This window comes from Leguminivora glycinivorella, chromosome Z (genome assembly GCF_023078275.1).
Source record: "Leguminivora glycinivorella isolate SPB_JAAS2020 chromosome Z, LegGlyc_1.1, whole genome shotgun sequence".
Lineage (NCBI taxonomy): Eukaryota > Metazoa > Arthropoda > Insecta > Lepidoptera > Tortricidae > Leguminivora > Leguminivora glycinivorella.
Window position 1 is genome coordinate 46,094,073 of NC_062998.1, and position 19,532 is coordinate 46,113,604.

The following is a 19,532-nucleotide window of genomic DNA, read 5'->3' on the forward strand; positions in this document are numbered from 1 at the left end:
GTACAATTTGGACAATTTTGAATACTGAAACTGGTAAATTTATAAAACGTATATCCTGTACTACAATCATCTCAGACTACATTTTTATTAAAAGGTTTTGAAAAAGAGTAAACGAGTCTAAGACGAATTAAATTTTTTCAGAAATTACATAAAAGTGACAATTTCTTTGAAAATCTACATCACATCGAAGTTGTTTTCGTACTAAATTAATCTATAAAGTTTACTAAAATTGCTCTTATGCATTAGTGATTATAAACTTCTATTATATATTTTTGGTAATTTTTTGTAAACGAGCCTTCACCGTCACAATTATTACCACTTCTTGACATTTTCTCATATTTTGTTAGACCAAGTAAAAAAAGTACTATAATCCATACTAATATTATAAATGGGAAAGTGTGTGTGTCTGTTTGTTTGTCCGTCCTTCACGGCAAAACGGAGCGACGAATTGTCGTGATTTTTTAAGTGGAGACAGTTGAAGAGATGGAGAGTAACATAGGCTACTTTTTGTCTCTTTCTAACGAGAGCGAAGTCGCGGGCAAAAGCTAGTATGTTATATATTTGTAACTACTCGCAGAACCCTTTAATTTGATACCACACACGGTATGATTAACATAGCTGGGTATTAACTCGTTAATCCGTTAATTAACGAAGTTAACATTTTGGTTAACGGATTAACTTTTAAGTTAACTTTAAAAAATGTTAACGGATCCGTTAACTTCCGTTAATTTCTTCGAGTCCGTTAATCGTAAATCCAATTCCGCACGCGTCGAGTAAAACTTGCTCTGCCCGCTACTGTAAAGCCCGGAGTACGGCGAAACCTAGGATTTTCCCGTACAGTCTACAGACCAGTTGGTGCCTTTGGATCACTTGTTCGAGACCTGCTAAAGTTTATTAGTCCTACTGCACCCATCACTAACGGGAAAATAGAATGCAAATCATCAATTCATCAGGCATGACACACAAATCGCGCAACCGACGCATCAAGCCAAAGTTCGGCAGGCCGCGCTACCTACAAGTTACCGTGGATCACAACTTCGATTAGAGGTGTCTCAGTCCGAGGAACCGACGCACCATGACTACGACCGCATGAATGACCCAATATCTACAGGTCACCAAAGTAAAACCTAGGATTTACACCAACGTCGGTATAAATATAAATAAATAAATAAATATTATAGGACATTCTTACACAGATTGACGAGGCCCACGGTAAGCTCAAGGCTTGTGTTGTGGGTACTCAGACAACGATATATACAATATATAAATACTTATATACGTAGAAAACATCCATGACTCAGGAACAAATATCTGAGCTCATCACACAAATAAATGCCCTTACCGGGATTCGAACCCGGGACCGCGGCGTAGCAGGCAGGGTCACTACCGACTGCGCCAGACCGGTCGTCGGTATAAGTCCAAAGAGGACAATATTTAACATTTCGCTTTTACAATAACATATAAATTTACGCAAACACTAAATAGTTGATAACTGATGCAACTCGCTATAGTAAAATTATTTTTTTATCACGATTAACGGATTATCGATTAACTTTAACTTCCGTTTTTGTTGAAATGTATCGCTTTAACGATTAACGAAGTTAACTTTTATAGTAACGGAGTAGCGATTATCGAAGTTAACTATTTGATTAACGGTCCCCAGCTATGATTATTAAGCGCTCAGTTGCGATTTCACTATTTTTCACATGAAAGCCCTCTTAAGGAAAGTTCCATGTTAAACGCTAGATTGTTTTGTTTAACATGTATGTATAAAGTAACATTCTTAATCGTCATCAATTACGTACAACTTATTAAATAGTTATTTCCACACAGCAATGTAATGCGTGTATTCCTAAGGTGGGTGCATACGCAACGTGTTTCGAATCATTTAATAAGTACCTGTATTATACATGTCTTATCCGCCGTCTAAAAATATTCAAAAAACGTAACCCTATTCCTCCCCTGAGAATCACGTTGCGTATGCAGCTAACTAAAAATGATGATGATACACAGTTTAAAATAATTTTTACCCAGTAAGTCCTTTCGCTAAAGGTCAAAACATCAACTCTTAGAGAAATAATAATATTTAAAAGAATCTATAGCGCCCTTGAAACAGGTTCACATTGAAATATATAATTTGGCTCAAACCTCTCATGTGTATGACCTGTATTTTTTTAACATCACTCACTCACACACACACACACACACACGACAAGCACACCTAGGTCCTAGTCTCTCATCGTTACTTCGAATGTATGAATGAGGCAACAGCAAAAACATCATTCACTTTAGAGATTCAGCCTGTTTGGTCAGTTTTTTATCTAAGCAGTAGTCTATTTATAGTATTTAATATCTTAAAAGGGAATAAAAATAACACGTTCCAGACGTGTTTATTTTATTTACAATGGCCTGAAGTAAAAATGGCCACCAAATTTTTGGCACCAATGAATAACCTTTGAATCCACCTGGATGTACTTTTGCACTACTTTTACGACGTCGGTTGATTTATGCATGGTCTGTTCTGTTGTGCCTGTTGTATCTTCCCCGGTTTCAGAAATCTAGTCTCAGTAATACCTGGTACCTGAATTGACGTTGAAATTCTGAGTTTTATGTATGACACAAGGCACGACGTTCTTGTAAATGCGGGCGTCGTGTGCACGAGTCGAGATTTATCTAGTGTAGTAAAAAACCGATAGACCAAAATCGTATGTTACCACCCCAGGTAGAACCGATAAACCTGATTTAAGTGTTATGTCATGCACTTGGTTAAACGTAGACTTCTCCTCGTTTGGAGTTAGATTTCCTGGTGAACTCGGGCGGCGTGCCGGTGCTGGAGGCGCTGTGCTCGCTGTCGCGGTCCGAGCCCGGCAGCTCCGTGACCGTGGCGCGCGGCGGCGGCGGCGTCGCGCCGGAGCCCGCCGACCCCGTTATCCGCTCCGTTCTAGGCGTCGACGGGGTCGAACCCACTAGTGATAGCTGTGTCACTCCCATAGGAGACAGGGCGACCGGCCCCGCGGTCAACATCGGCGTTAGCCCCGACGGAGATAAAACTGCCTGTGCTAAAGCTGTAGTGCCCGGCTGGCCCGCGTGTAGCGTGTTGTTCACCGAGCCGCTGTCCAGCTCTTGTATAGGAGACAGCACTAAAGCGCCGAGGACCGGCACCTCGTTCTGATAGCCCTGGTGAGCCATGATGACGCCCATGTTCTGCATGCCCATCGCGAGCCGATTCTCGCGGTCGATGATCTCCTTCGTCACGTCTGGAGTGGGGATCCGCGGCCGGTTGCGGAGCGTGATGGGCACTGCTGTGCCGTTGCTTTTCTGTCCACCTAAAACATTCATTGAATACCTAAATAATGTGGCGCTCGATGGTTGTTAGTAAATAAAATTGGTAGCTGATTATTAAATATGTCGCAGGGAAATGGCCAAAACAGAGATTTGATCAAATCTCTAAGGGATATGATCAAATCACGCAGGATGTCAAAATGACGAATCCATTTCATCATTTCTCTAGAAAATTTCAGTCATTTGACTAAATCCCTGACTCTGTTTAGTGAAATCACAAAATCGGCCAATAGACACGCCACGTTTTGTCATTTCACTAGATTTGTTTAGGGATTTGATAAAATCCCTGAACCACGACAGTAAGTTGACGAAACGTACTCAAAAATTCGACTAGTTTTAACATTTCGCTAAACAAATTCAGGGAAATGATAAAGTCTCAACTGGTATATGGTGATTTGATGAAATCTCTGAACTGGTTTCGTGAATTGACGAAGGCAAGAATCTAATATATCCAATTTGATTTGTTAAATTCTTGCCTTTGTCACTTGATTTGATTAAATCTCTAACTAGATTAGTGAAATAGTAAAATAAAATGTCAAAATAGGTATTAAACTTCTTTTTAAAACCAGCTATTTTAATCAAATACTAGGTGGTTGTAAACTGAAACATAATTAAATTAATTTTTATTAAGCAGAAACGTCTGCTAACGATTCTAAACATTTTTATATTAAAGGAAAAAATGGAAAAATTTACGCCTCCGGCGGGACTTGAACCCGCACCATTTTTGCAATCCGTGCAATGCTCTTACCAATTGAGCTACGGAAGCCACGCCGGACTTCGCAAATCTTTCCATGCCTTTCCTTTTGTACACACGTCTTGGGGTGACGTCTAGCGCCATCTACCGACAGACTATTACATCTTGTAACGGCACTGGAGTCTCAAGTTATATTGAGAATTCACCAGTAACAATGTGCTAACCCATACTAAATTAATTTTTATTAAGCAGAAACGTCTGCTAACGATTCTAAACATTTTTATATTAAAGGAAAAAATGGAAAAATTTTTTACGCCTCCGGCGGGACTTGAACCCGCACCATTTTTGCAATCCGTGCAATGCTCTTACCAATTGAGCTACGGAAGCCACGCCGGACTTCGCAAATCTTTCCATGCCTTTCCTTTTGTACACACGTCTTGGGGTGGCGTCTAGGTTAATAAAAATTAATTTAGTATGGGTTAGCACATTGTTACTGGTGAATTCTCAATATAACTTGAGACTCCAGTGCCGTTACAAGATGTAATAGTCTGTCGGTAGATGGCGCTAGACGTCACCCCAAGACGTGTGTACAAAAGGAAAGGCATGGAAAGATTTGCGAAGTCCGGCGTGGCTTCCGTAGCTCAATTGGTAAGAGCATTGCACGGATTGCAAAAATGGTGCGGGTTCAAGTCCCGCCGGAGGCGTAAATTTTTCCATTTTTTCCTTTAATATAAAAATGAAACATAATTATTTGTATGTCTATCAAAGAATATAATACATGTCTATCCCATCATGGAAACCATAGGGTATTCTGGACCTTTGGGAGGCGTGCGCGGAACTGAAGCCAACACGTAGAGGCCCTTTTGGCACTTTAATGAAATGTAAGGTGTACAACGAGCAGATGCTGCCCTTGTCCGTGTCATGAGACGAACGCAGAGGCAGCACCCGCCAGTAAGGACTATTTTAGAGTTAATGGAATCTAAATCTAACAGAACTCCCCAGGAGGACGTGGGTACGTGAGGTCGCTGTTCCCCAACAGCTCGCCACAAGCTGCCCCGCATTGACTGACTGCACAAATTAGTGGGCGATTTCTTTACAGCACTCATTTTACCCTGTTATCTGATCCATGAAGACATTTTAAGTAAATGAATCCGTTTAAAGAGTTTTTTTTTCTATAAATACGAAAAAAATTAGAATAAGTGAAGAAACAAAGCTAAAAATGTTTCATTTTTCATTATTTTCTTTTTTATTAAAACATTTTGACTTTTCACTGAACTTGTTTAGCGAAATGATAAAACTAGTTGACTTTTATAAGCTCGTTTCGTCAACTTACTGTCGTGGTTCAGGGATTTTATCAAATCCCTAAACAAATCTAGTAAAATGACAAAACGTGGCGTGTCTGTTGGCCGATTTTGTGATTTCAGTAAACAGAGTCAGGGATTTAGTCAAATGACTGAAATTTTCTAGAGAAATGATAAAATGGATTCGCCATTTTGACATCCTGCGTGATTTGATCATATCCCTTAGAGATTTGATCAAATCTCTGTTTTGGCCATTTCCCTGCGACATATAATATTGGTAAAATGAAATACATATTTATTTTGTTCTTGAGTCATGGGTGTTTTCTATGCATACATATTAGTATTTGTGTATTATATTTATATGTATGTATCGTTGTCTGAGTTCCCACAACACGTCTTCTTGAGCTTACCGTGGGAGTCAGTCAACCTATGTATAACAATGTCCTATAATATTTACATAAGTTATTGCTACGGCCTAACAGGGTTTGTATTCATACTGCATGTAATATAACAGCAATAAAGATGATTTTATTTGACTAGTAGACAATGTTACGAATTTTGATGGTGGCGGTAAGTTACAAACCTATGTATTTAGTTTGCCCAGGATCAGGTCATCATAAAGATAGTACTTAATAAATAAATAATAAATAAATAAATATTATAGGACGTTCTTACACAGATTGACCGAGTCCCACGGTAAGCTCAAGAAGGCTTGTGTTGTGGGTATTCAGACAACGATACATATAATATACAAACTTATATACATAGAAGCGAGGGGAGGCCTTTGCCCAGCAGTGGGACACTACAGTAGGCTAATAAAAAAAATAAAAAAAATATACATAGAAAACATCCATGACTCAGGAACAAATATCTGTGCTCATCACACAAATAAATGCCCTTACCAGGATTCGAACCCGGGACCGCGGCTTAGCAGGCAGGGTCACTACACGCTAGGCCAGACCGGTCGTCAAAAGTACTTATACGGAGGGAGGGAGATAACAAGTTACCATGTCTGGAGTTCTGTCGATGGTGTCCGCGGCCGCTTTTCCTGCCGACGAGGCGCTCGTAGAGCGACATCTTGTGCGGCGGCGCGGGCGCGGGCGCGGGCTGGCCGGCCTCGGGGCTGGAGTACACCACCGAGTTGTGCCGGTTGCGGCCGAACAGCCCGCCTGACGAGTACGCCGTCGACGCCGACCGCACCGATCCCATGCGGGAGATCTGACGCTGGAACCAGTTCTTCCGCCGCTCCACCAACGGCGTGTCCACGCTCTCCTGTAAACGGTCACACATTCCTTTGTAGGGATTTCTACTCTGACCATCACGGAAGATTAGTGTGCGCCTAAACTACAAGGATTCTATTTTGTAAGACTGTTGCAAATATGTTTTTTAGGGTTCCGTAGTCAACTAGGAACCCTTATAGTTTCGCCATGTCTGTCTGTCCGTCCGTCCGTCCGTCCGCGGATAATCTCAGTAACCGTAAGCACTAGAAAGCTGAAATTTGGTACCAATATGTATATCAATCACGCCAACAAAGTGCAAAAATAAAAAATGGGAAAAAATGTTTTATTAGGGTACCCCCCTACATGCAAAGTGGGGGCTGATATTTTTTTTCATTCCAACCCCAACGTGTGATATATTGTTGGATAGGTATTTAAAAATGAATAAGGGTTTACTAAAATCATTTTTTGATAATATTAATAGTTTCGGAAATAATCGCTCTTAAAGGAAAAAAAAGTGCGTCCCCCCCCCTCTAACTTTTGAACCATATGTTTAAAAAATATGAAAAAATTCACCAAAGTAGAACTTTGTAAAGACTTTCTAGGAAAATTGTTTTGAACTTGATAGGTTCAGTAGCTTTTGAGAAAAATACGAAAAACTACGGAACCCTACACTGAGCGTGGCCCGACACGCTCTTGGCCGGTTTTTTTTTGTATGAATAGGTGGTAGACGTTTGACCACGATCACACCTGATGGTAAGTGATGATGAAAGTAAGTAAGTAAGTAATAGAAATTGCAACATATGTACATAAACTGTACTTACGTAATCAGCATATGTCTCATCGTGGCTTTTTCTTGGGGTCTGCACGTTGGCATACACGGCGTCTTCAGCCTTCACCTGAAAAACGTATATCATTAATATCACTAAATAACTAACGGGCTGATACTTACGTTGCCAGAAAAAAACTAAACTCTAAACGATTTGTAATCTAATGTGGGAACCTAACAGTGTGATTTTTTTTTGTTTATGCATACAACAATAAGTAGTTCAAATGAACGAAACAAAAGGTGGACATCATATTATTTTAATAACATAGAGGCGTCCAAACAAAAGGACCGTCTATTGTTGCATGACGCCGCGTGGAAACTATTATTTATTTGTAAATAAATCAGACTATATGAATTAAGAGTGCAGTTGAAAGCATTCATTAGTCTCGAGTCGCGGCACCGCAAGCACGTCCCTCAGTATTGCAAGCGTCGACTATGCGTGGTCCAGCCGTGCTATTTGTGGGTTTCATATTCTTCGCTAGTGGATTAACAAAACCAGTAAAAAAAATTAGAGTGAGGGTAAGCATAGTGCGTTTTTCTATTATTCTTAACTGTAGTTTTTATTACCTCAAGGCTCGATGAACTAACAACCCTTATAGTCAGGATTTAATTTGTAGGCTTCGTATTTTTTCAATTTGGTTAGTGGATACAGTTCCCTGTTTCGTATAATGTGATCATAATTTTATAGTACCTATCTTCTTTTAGAAATTTTATCTTTTTAGGGTTTTGTATTTTACTAAAATTTAGGCACAAGATCATTCCTTGGCAAAAAACCGGTTTTTTTGCCAAGTGCCAATCGGTCTGGCGTCCCAAGGGATAAAATATACTTTCTTCATTCAGACATCACTGTTAACCCACAAAATGGTCTTAAGCGTCTTACACTTCTGAAAGCGCTGAAGGCCTTTGTGCAAATTATAGATAAAGTCGCCGACAACAGAATTTGCGAACAATGTAAACAAACCTTGTATTCAAAATGCCTATAATTTCCATTCTGACTAATCAAATACTGGCTTAAAAATGTGTAACCATGATTCTAGTCTAGACCATTAAAACAATAAAAGAGTGGTGCAATATGGATATTTCAACCATTCAGTTTGTTTACATTGTTCGCAATTTCTATTGATGGCGACTTTAACTAGCTTTTGCCCGCGTTAGAAAGAGACAAAAAGTAGCCTATGTCACTCTCCATCCCTTCAACTATCTCCACTTAAAAAATCGTGTCAATTCGTCGCTCCGTTTTGGCGCGAAAGACGGACGAACAAACAGACATACACACACTTTCTCATTTATAATATTAGTATGAATTTGAACAAAAAAAGAAATAAGTGAATTTATATGTAATTTCCAAACGTGCTCACACAATTTCAAGAGATTTGGTTAGGGTTGTAAATAGAAAAAAAACCAAATGTTATTTTTCAGAATTATGAAAAAAAACATGAAAAAAAACCGAGCACCTTGGTTTTTTTTCTAAATATGGTTTTTTTTTCAGATGAACAAATAATACGACAATAACGGTTTTTCGTGAGTTGTAACGTGTTTCAATAACAATAACGTACATTTTAATTCAGTATACAAACGTTTATTGGGGAATCCCCGATGCGGCGTGTAGCGTGGAGAGGCGGTGGTGTTGCCAACAGTAAATAGTGATAACTACAAACTACAGATTTCGTAAATGTTACTTTTATAAGACCAGAAATTAAAGTTATTTGATTAAATTCGTTTAATAGTTAACATTAAGTCTAAAAAACCGTATAAAAGTATTAACTACTTTGCAAATTTTGAGATTTCGTACTTTAAAAAAAAACATACTCCAGAAAAAAAACCGTTTTTTTACAACCCTAGATTTGGTAACCACTTTGCAGCGGCAGTTAGTGAAATTCGTCCCTTCAGTTATTTCTCTTAAATCCGTCTTGTGCTTGACTTTAAATTTCTAATAGGCTTTCCTGTCATCTACAGGTAAATGGCCATATCGTCTATTTTTTGATAATTTTAGGCTTAGTAGTTTCGGAGATAAAGGGGGCAATGGACATTTTTTTGCCTGTTTTCTTAAATTATTTCTAAACTAGATAATTCATTAAAAATATTTCTGAGATGCTTAAATAATAAATTCTTTATGTGCAAAAAATATGGTACAACAAGGTGACAATGGTAAGGTTCCTGTACAGTGACATATTTTGCTGGTTAGGCATGCAGCATGTGGTCTTAATCTAAAATACATTGCATGTATAAGTGGACAAGACATAGGTTGAGTAGGTACTTAAAACTATAACTATACTAACATTATTACTATTATTAAGCTTGTAGAAACTCATTAATAGAGTAAAACACTTGTTTTTTCAGCCATAGATATAACATACGTTCTTTCACTTGGTATGTAACACAATATAGTTAAAAAATCTTTGTTTGTTTTCCCTTTGTTTTCATCTTTGTTTACCCACAAAATGTGGCCCCCTATGGTTATTTGAGTTACATGTCCGTCTTTGGGCCACAGGTTACAATATGTGTACCAAGTTAATCGGTTCAGTAGTTTCAGAGCAAATTGGCTGTAACAGACGGACAGACAGACGAGACGCAAGAGTGATCCTATAATGATTTTGATCAAAATATGACTATTTTGAGGTACGAAGCCCTAAAATAAAAAGAACACAAGTACTAAGAAAGAATACCCTTTTATTAGCTTATAATAGGTATACATATCCACGACACTGGTCTAAGGTGACAGTGGCTAGCGGCGACCATGTGTAGGTGCGAATGATTGTGACGTTACATCATGTAGCCTTAGATAGGTCTGAAATAAGCTATCGAAGGCGGGCCGTAAAATAAACCTGCTTTTAAGTACAAAGGTACATATAAAGTAAAGTAAAGTAAATTTATTAATTAAATAGAAGCACAAAATTTTACATGCAGGCAATATTCGGTGGACTGCAAACTAGGCTAGGCCTGTATCTTGCAGCCCACCATACACATACAGTGACAGACGGGCATGCTCCTGCATAGCCTGCACCCTCTAGTCTAGACTGTATTAAAGCAATTCTCTATGTAATGCAGTATTTTGTTTACAGCATGTGCAGCAGCATGACGTCAGCCCAGAGACTAACTCTAGCTCTATCAACGGCATGATGAATGCGTCTAATGAAAAAGACAAAATCTTCGATGTAAGTAATGTGAAGGCGTTAGATGTTCTTGGAGATAGACTTTTGAATAAAGTAAAAGAAAGATCACTTGTAAAAATAATCAAAAAATCCAAGAGGCCTCGATACAAATTAAGAGATTCAATTTTGGAGAATGATATATTTTCAGTTGCTGGACCGGAAACAAACAATAACACTGTCGTCACATTCAATGAAATATTTAGTGCTGCCAAGGCCGGGTTGAAATTAGTGACCAAAAACTTGACTATCGCAGAGAACATGTCGACGAACAACATGGAGAAAAAGAACGAGTTTATAAATACATATCTACCTTTAAAGACTCTTACCAATGGCAGTGAAGTAGAAATAATAAAAAATACAATTCTACGCTCTAAGTCACAAGGAGGGCATAAGCCACCTAATAATGCAATAAGCGATAAGAGTGACCAGGCGTCATCGAGAAGAAACTTGAAACACCAGGTGAGGAAATACTTTAGACTCCACAGTTCCGTTCCGAATGAGCTCGAAGCACAATCCGTAGTGTCAAAACCAAAACTAGATATTATTTGGAGTCCAGAGAACGGAGCAACTGTCGAGCCGGTACTAAAGACTGACAACGGCCCATCCGGCACTACACTGGCTCCGCGAATTCAATCTATAGTGCTGCGGTGGAACTTGATACTGGTATGAGGAAACAGTATTCAAAAATCATCTTAAATATAATACTCCTAGTTCGATAAATATCCTCATTTTTATTTGGACGATATAACGTGCATCATGTTGCAGATGCATGCTGCATAATGTATTATCGAACGTTATCATTAAATTACGTATCTCGTAATGTCGTTAAAGAGACTGCATACGTGTCGTTTTCCCTTACACTTAATGCAGAGGACTGGTGCGAATATTAACAAGGATTTCTTAAATTTGTCTCACAGATAGTGCACTTCATGTCGATACGAGACAAGCCCGGTCAAACGGCTGTCCCTTTAGCATCGAGGTTTTATGTGCTGATCTACTAGAATTTTGCTAGTTTTTTTTTAATAAGTACCTACCGTTGTTATTTCTTTCATCTATCTTATCGTATCTTTTTTAATGGTGTATTATTTATAGTTGCAGTTGTACGTCTTTCGTTTTGTTCTTTGTAATATTCTTTAGTTAACTTCATAATAGGTATCAATATGTCCATAGAAGGCTAAAATAACAAAATAAATGACTGTTAATGTGAGTCCGGTAAAGCAATATATATCATAAGTTTAAGTATTACTTAAAGGTTTATATTAGTTATGTTAAGTATCACTAAGAAACTATGTTGTTAATTAAAATAGCTTAAGGATTAGCTGAGTTTTTTTGTTCTAATTAAGAGGTTTTTTGTTGACTGGTTTAATTGTAGTAGCGATTGATGTACAACTCGTACCCGCTGACAAATTAGTAAAATAACGAGAGTGCAAAAAAATACAGGAAATATATGCTTCAACTCTGAGTGAATTCTCGTTTGATAAGTATTTCAAAACACACGAGGGTTAGCTGTAGCTATAGTTCGAGAGTGAATTTGAACAGAACAATAAACTAAGCACCATTGTCAATGCCTATAACCTCGCATAGGAAGATCTAGTCTCGGTCTTGACTAATAACATTCAACTAATATTCGTATAATTTAGCGTTTAAAGAAAATTATAATGTAATAAAAAAAATATACACCTTGTTTCTTTTATTTTCCGTTATATTCGATAGATCGTTAGGCTCATTAATAGGAAGTTCTACTTCTAATCTCCATAGTCCTGATTATAATGTTTGACAACTTGACAGAGATATGTTACGTAATGACAAACAGGATAGGTTATATAGAGAGTTACTGTCAAAGTAAAATGTGTAGTCACAGTGTATAGATAGCCATCTTAGCTGGGGAGGCTATTGCACGACACCCTGCATTTTATGATTAAGAACTGAGACTTGGCACAGTTGTTCCTTGGGTGGCCCTGAGTAGATAAAGACCGGGAGGCATCGAGAGCCCCCCTTAATTTTGGAGGGAGGAGGGAGGGGGGAAACTGGCGCCGGCGCGCTTCCTTTGAATATTTCTCTAAAACTATACAAAATAGGGCATGGGATATATCATTTTCGGATAAATTAAGGACGAGGAATTCATTTTTGGTACAAAAAAAAATGTACTTTAGAATAAAAATACAAAATAAAAGGGAAAATCTTTTAACGAGATTATTTTTATACATATTATTGCACATTTAAAAAAACTGTAATAGTAATTTTAAAATAAAAAACATTATTTATGAGTTAATACATTTATCTGGTTTTAGAAGATGTATAATTTGTTAAATAAATATATTAAAGGACGAGTGATAAAAAATAATTTAAATCGCCCGAAAGGGTGATCTGAAATATCTGAATGCACATTTCAATAAGTTTTGTCAATGATTTTACGTATAATCACTATTTTTAACACACGAAAACCGTAATCATTGTAGTTTATGGGTATTTTAGTGTTAAATGTACTTAAAATTGAAAAAAATCACAAAAATAAAAATGTGATAACTTTTTTATAACATTATCCTATTTTGTTCTTTCTTCACAATATATATCTAGAAGCAATACATATCAAAATGAAAAGCCACATTTATGCAGTTTATAAAAATATACAGTTTGTTATATAAATATATTACGAAACGAGAGATAAAAAATAATGAAAATGAAAATTTTGATGTACGGGTCAGCTTGAATTATTCGATGAGGTGAGGTAAAGGTACTACCCGCGATGCAGTGAAGTTCGTCAAGTTATCACAGAAATATTCTTATTCTAATAACGTGTACACATGTAGGTATATCACGACCCAGTAGTGAGAATTGTAAAAGTACTATAATATAGTTTATTTTGATTGTAAAATAAAATTGCATGTGACTTATACTGTGAAATAAAAACTTTAAAAAACGTCTTAATCACGTTCTCCTCTCCTATAGCAGTTCTGCATGCATAGGCTTGAAGATTTTTTAGTTTACTAGCAGAACTTAGTTACTTCCTTTGGGCCCCCTTACATCGGTTTTACCCATCCATAAAAGATAAAATAAAAATCGTCATATTCTCCCTTTCAGTATCAATGATATTCAGTTATTGCGCAATATTGCCATAAAAAAACAAACTACTTAGATTAGTATTAGCATTAAACATTAATGATTTTTGAACTAAGACATTACGTTTGTACAAAAGAGAACCTCAAAAAATCGTCTGACTAGACGAAAACATATGTATCGGGGTTAGTACTCAAGGCTCTCAAAAAGTGTAGTTATTTTGAGTTATTCAAATAAAACAACATAAATAGTCTGAATTTAACTAAAGGTTGAACACGCCAAAAATGGGGCACACTTAAATGTTTATTATAAAAAAATATAATAAATAAATAAAAGATGTTTGATTTAAATATGAGCAAATTTAATGTATTTTAAATGCAAACCATAATTAGTCAAGGTTTCTCGACGAATAAGCCCTCGATCGTACTTTTCTTCGAACACAACTCATAAGAGTTTGCACCATCACGTCAGAATACCTCTTTGTCGCCAGGTCCACAGTTTTCGCCGCTCCTCCGCGGAATTAACCTCCCCGCCTCTCTTTTTAAGAAACCCCTTCATTATACTCCAATATTCCTCGATAGGCCGGAGTTCTAGGCAATTTAGTGGATAGCTATATTTCGGTACCACGGCTACACCATTTGCTTTGTACCACTTCATGACAGGTTTCGCGTAGTAACACCTGGCAAGGTCTGGCCAAAATAAAGGCCAGGAGTGGTGTTTCTTAATAAACGGAGGTAATCGCATTTGTAAGCACTCTTTTTGATAGATGCTGCCCTTTATTGTTCCGGTAGTGACAAAAGAGCTGCTTCTTTTCCCGCAACGGCTAATTGCCTGCCAAAGTAGGTATTTTTTTTTGGAAACTTAGATCTTTTTTTATTTGACAGTCTTTGGGAGCCTCTGTGCTACTTTTGCTAGTATAAAACTCTTGGCCAGGGATTTCTTAGAAATCGGATTTTATGTAAGTTTCACCATCCATCAGAACGGAGTCAAATAAAGTTAATAAATTTTCGTATAGTTTCTCAATCGAGTTTCTGCTGCTGATTTCTGTCTTATATTCCGATCTGGTGCCGTTTTGTGCTTTAAAACATCTTAGCCCTGCTCTACGTTTCACCTTTTGAACATACGATTGGGACATCTTTACTTTTTAGCCACGTCACGAGGTAACATCATACAATTTGAAGCAAATATCCTTAAGATGCGTTCCTTCTTTTTTTATCCTTTATACCCTGCAACCCACCAATTCCTGGCTTTCGTTCTAAAGTTATCCGTTCCCGAAACCTTTTCAATACGCAACAAACAGTGGATTGTGGAAATTTTAATCTCTTACCCACATCCCTGTAGCTGAGTTTTGGATTTTTTGTGTTTTCGTGCAAAATAAGTTCACGTTGTTTCAGTTGCCTGTTCGATATCGCTACATATATAAATCTTTCACAAAAGTAACTGATATATTTAAAAACTATACTTTTTTACGATTTATTTGGCATAAAAAAAAATTCTATGCCTTTTATTATAACGAAGCAGCAAATGAATTTATATGCCTCAGTTTTGGCGTGTTCAACCTTTATGTATATATCACAACATCCACTGCATAAGCGCAGCTTTTTGAGAGCTTTGAGTACCTTTACTTCACCTCATCGAATAATACAAGCTGACCCTTACATTAGGATCGCCCTGCCACGTCATTTTCATTATTTTTTATCTCGCGTTTCGTAATATATTTCTATAAAAAACTATATATTTTTATAAACTGCACAAATGTAGCTTTTCAGTGATATTTATTGCTTCTAGATATATAGTGTGTAGAAAGTACAAAATAGGATAATGTTGTAAAAAAGTTATCACATTTTTATTTATTTTAAGTGAATTAAACACTAAAATAGCCATAAACTACAATGATTACGGCTTTCGTGTGTTAAAAATAGTGATTATACCTGAAATCATTGACAAAACTTATTGAAATGTGCATTCAGATATTTCAGATCACCCTTTCGGGCGATTTAAATTATTTTTCAGTACAGATGGTGATTTTTTTACGCACTAGTGCGAGAAGTGGTTCATTATATGTCAGGTCGAAACTTCGGATGGCCATCTGTACTGAAAAACGTCGTTCGATACACGTGCGTAGAGGAAATTCGTAACTCGTGTCGATTTAAAACACTCCCTTCGATCGTGTTTTAATTTATCGCCACTCGTTTCAAACTTCCTCTTTTACGCACTTGTATCTATTACAGTTTTTTATAAAATGTGCAATAATATGTATAAAAAAATCTCGGTTTAGGATTTTCCCATTTTATTTTATATTTTTGTTCTAAAGTAATTTTTTTTGTTCCAAAAATGAATTCATCGTCCTGAATTTATCCGAAGCGCGGCGGCGCCAGCTTTCCCCCCTCCAACCTCCTAAATTAAGGGGGGCTCTCGATGCCTCCCGGTCTTTATCTACTCAGGGCCACCCAAGGAACAACTGTGCCAAGTCTCAGTGCTTAATCATAAAATGCAGGGTTCCCATACAAGACATAACAATAGCCTCCCCAGTATCTCTCGACATAGGCTTGAAACTTTAAAAACCTCAGTTTTGACAATTTGGCCCATATTTTCACCATGATATTTGTGTTAAAATGTAAAATATTAATATTAATACCATCTGGCCGGGAGTCAACCAAAGAATATAATAAAATAGAAATCATATATTCGTGACAAGTGACAACAGAAATTATTAACACATAACACAAAAAGATAGGCACATACATATGTATACATATTTGCCACGAAAACGGTCCCGACTCAGCATGCAAAGGTGTAACGCCATCCAGGCAACTTTTTTCTTGACTGTTCCGAGGTACGAGGTACGTTTTTTTCTTAGGCTTTATGTCTATACGAATTTACATATGTATTTGGTAATGATAATGAGATAGGGTCGCTTGCATTCACATTCGCTCGGGTATGTTAAATATTATGGAGTAAAAAATGCCTTAACTGGCATAAGGAGTGCTTTGGGGGCATATTTTGTTTACATTTATTAGCCAATATTAGCCAATCTCTATCAAATTCAACATATCATCTAAGGGTCTCTCAAAATGTTTTCATTTTTAACCTCCGCCATATGCCAAGGAAGGGGGTTCTCAATTCGTCTGTTTTTTATGTTTGTTATTCGATATCTCCGTCGTTACTGGACCGATTTAAAAAAAATTGATTGAATGTATATACATACGGGTTGGTCCCATTTTTATCAGAACCCAGTTCTGATGATGGGATCCTGGAGAAATCGAGGGAACTCCTCAAATCTTAGTCTTACATATAGCGATTTTAGTGTTTTTACAAGAACAGCGTGCATTTACGTTCATAACAGTGACATTTGGTGCAGTGGAACTGCTGATGATGATCAGAACGGAACTCCTCAACGACGCATAGCTCATGTTAGATTTGTTTTCTTCGTTGTGTTTGTTATGCATATTGAGTTTTGAGGACCTATATCCATTTGTATTTCCATCAAATAATCAAAGATTTACATTAAAAGTTCGCAACATTCGCACATTCAATTCACAAAACCTTCGCAAGTACCTTTCACCAGAACCCCAAAAGCGGCGGTATTTTTTTCTTAAAAATTATCTATTATCAGATAGGGCATATGTAGGACAGGTGTTCTAAAAGTATCACGTACTTTTATTTTCTCATATACTTACGAAGTAAGGCAGTCGGGTTACAGTTTGCAACACACATGCAGGCATTAATCTCAATGTACTTAATTTAATGCATCATTGACATTGGTGCCAAACTGGGATTGAAACAACAACAACAATCTTTTACAGCCTACAGCGACTTTCCAGTTTAAGTGATCTTACTAATGATATTAATAGGCCTACTAATGATCTTAATACGTTGGGAAAATGAGGAAAATCTGGTCCGGGTGAACCAGGGACGTTGACGGCCTATCTAAAGTAGGAATACTAAAGTAAGACCGCCAACGAATGCCGATTCCAACTCGGGTATCTGGTGCTTCAGGGTCACTATAAGCATTCGACCGCGTGCATCCCGGACCTACAAGACCGCAGTTAGAATTTAGAATTAGAAGTAAAAATTGAAAGTGCTGCATTGCGTACCTGGTAAGCTATTATATTTTTGATTTGTTACTATATATCTGGCTTGTGTATTACTATTTAAGTATGTTTATGTAAATATATTTATATTCTCTTATATGTGTATGTTAATTCAATTCGTGTGTTGGAAATTAGAATAATTATGGCTTTTCATTTCGTAACACCTACTCTTTTCGATTATGTTTTTTATTTAAATTCCGTTACCCAAAGGTTGTCTGGTGTAGATTGCTCTTTTTAGCGATAAGACCGCCTGTTGTCTGCCTCTATTTTTAATCATTTATTTGTCTCCACTGTATGTTTTGCTGAGGTGTGCCAATAAAGAGTATACTATCTAAGATGGCGTTACCTTATAGTGGTCGGCGGAGCAGGGCGGCTCGTGGCGGCGGTAGTGTTCGGACGCCACCGTGTAGGGCAGGTCCTTGGGCACCACCTCCTCCCAGTATTGGTCTTTCAGCAGCTCCGGGTGCTCCTCGTGCATTTCGTCCACAATCATGTACGCTGCCTGGAAAAACAAGTGCCGAGTTTTAGCAAGAATTGTTTATAGAGGATTGACAATCTTCATACCATTCAGCATTCAGCGCCATCTAGTTTTATCCGTGAATTGTGGGCCATTTCAGGGTACAGTTTTTTGCGTGAGAATGTCAGTCTCGGTATATTGATAGAGTCCTTGGTTTTAGTTTTGCAGTGTCACTTTCTATAGGGGATATATTAGGTATGTAAATATATGCAAAACTCAGCTCAGAGAACACCTCTACTTTCGACATGTTGCCTCTCGGTCGGACTTGTAATATCGCTCGAAAGTGCGACAAGGAAGCAACAACTCGAACGTGGTTCGCGGTAGACGTAGGCTTTTGAACGCTTTGCCTCTCACCTCAAAATGTGGCCTACACGCCAATACCTCTACTAGTAAATAACGCAAATAAACCTTATCTGTCAGAAGGAAAATTGCTTTGGCAGCGTCCGTCATAGCGATTTTGAGCGTTGCTGGCTTTGTGGGCACGACGTCCTTAGGCGTTCTTGGCGGTCAAAGGGTTAAACAAACCGCTACGTGTGCATTAGAATGTATAAGACAAGTTAGGTCTATAATTTTGACATGTGTGCTGTCACTGATGATGCTGTACTCTAGCGGTGGAACATTGCCGTAATCTTATTAACCATTTAAAATGGTTTGAATTATTTTAAACCAATTAGTATCACGAGTAAATATGTAGGACCGTGGGCATTACGAAGCAACGTACATCAATCTTCTAGCTACAGTGTAATCGCAAACAACAGGTTAATCTTTTGATAGAGCCGTATATTTGGTTAACGGCTCAGTTAAACATGGTATATGGACGCCATCATTACTACTTACCTTTATGTGTCTGTCTATCAACCAGTTGAGCTCAATGTCGTCGTCGTCTTCTCCAAAGGGGTTAATGAGGACCTCGGCCACTTTCAGCCATCCCACGTAAAAACAAAACTGGAAAACAAACAAAAAATAATGTCATTATATAAATAAACAAAAAAATACATCGTACATTACCCCAAATTAATGCCATAAGAAATTCTCTACCAATCAACCATTAGCCAAGGCAAAAAATTTGTAAGCGGTGTAAAAACAGGATTATAAATAAAAAAAACAATTAGATAATTTTACGACACAATTTCAAACACCCATAAATAATACATAGTAAATCTATACACAAATAATAAATATAGAGTTTACAAGGGGTTAATGAGGACCTCGGCCACTTTCAGCCATCCCACGTAAAAACAAAACTGGAAAACAAACAAAAAATAATGTCATTATATAAATAAACAAAAAAATACATCGTACATTACCCCAAATTAATGCCATAAGAAA

The 19,532-nt window shown here is 37.4% G+C and overlaps 2 protein-coding genes across 5 annotated transcripts in view; one reads left to right on the forward strand and one right to left on the reverse strand.

Moving 5' to 3' along the window:
• Window positions 1-1,286: 1,286 nt before the first annotated feature.
• The window catches only part of LOC125241109 (bestrophin-4-like), a 102,869-nt gene continuing 84,623 nt past the window's right edge, over window positions 1,287-19,532 (reverse strand). For all 3 annotated transcript variants that reach the window (XM_048149432.1, XM_048149431.1, XM_048149434.1), the window contains 5 exons: window positions 19,041-19,148; window positions 18,033-18,188; window positions 7,379-7,453; window positions 6,345-6,609; window positions 1,287-3,326 (listed from right to left, as the gene is read on the reverse strand). In XM_048149432.1, coding sequence (XP_048005389.1) covers window positions 2,767-3,326; window positions 6,345-6,609; window positions 7,379-7,453; window positions 18,033-18,188; window positions 19,041-19,148 — 1,164 coding nt within the window. In that variant the 3' untranslated portion in view covers window positions 1,287-2,766. The remainder of the gene's footprint in view (window positions 3,327-6,344; window positions 6,610-7,378; window positions 7,454-18,032; window positions 18,189-19,040; window positions 19,149-19,532) is intronic.
• Window positions 7,647-12,134, forward strand: LOC125241110. Of its 2 annotated transcripts, XM_048149436.1 has the most exons (3): window positions 7,647-7,902; window positions 10,446-10,538; window positions 10,684-12,134. In XM_048149436.1, the coding sequence occupies exons 1-3, from the start codon at window positions 7,819-7,821 to the stop codon at window positions 10,756-10,758; spliced, it is 252 nt and encodes an 83-aa protein (XP_048005393.1). In that variant the 5' UTR covers window positions 7,647-7,818; the 3' UTR covers window positions 10,759-12,134. The 2 variants fall into 2 exon arrangements, with proteins under 2 accessions (XP_048005393.1, XP_048005392.1); XM_048149435.1 differs by having other exon boundaries at window positions 10,446-12,134.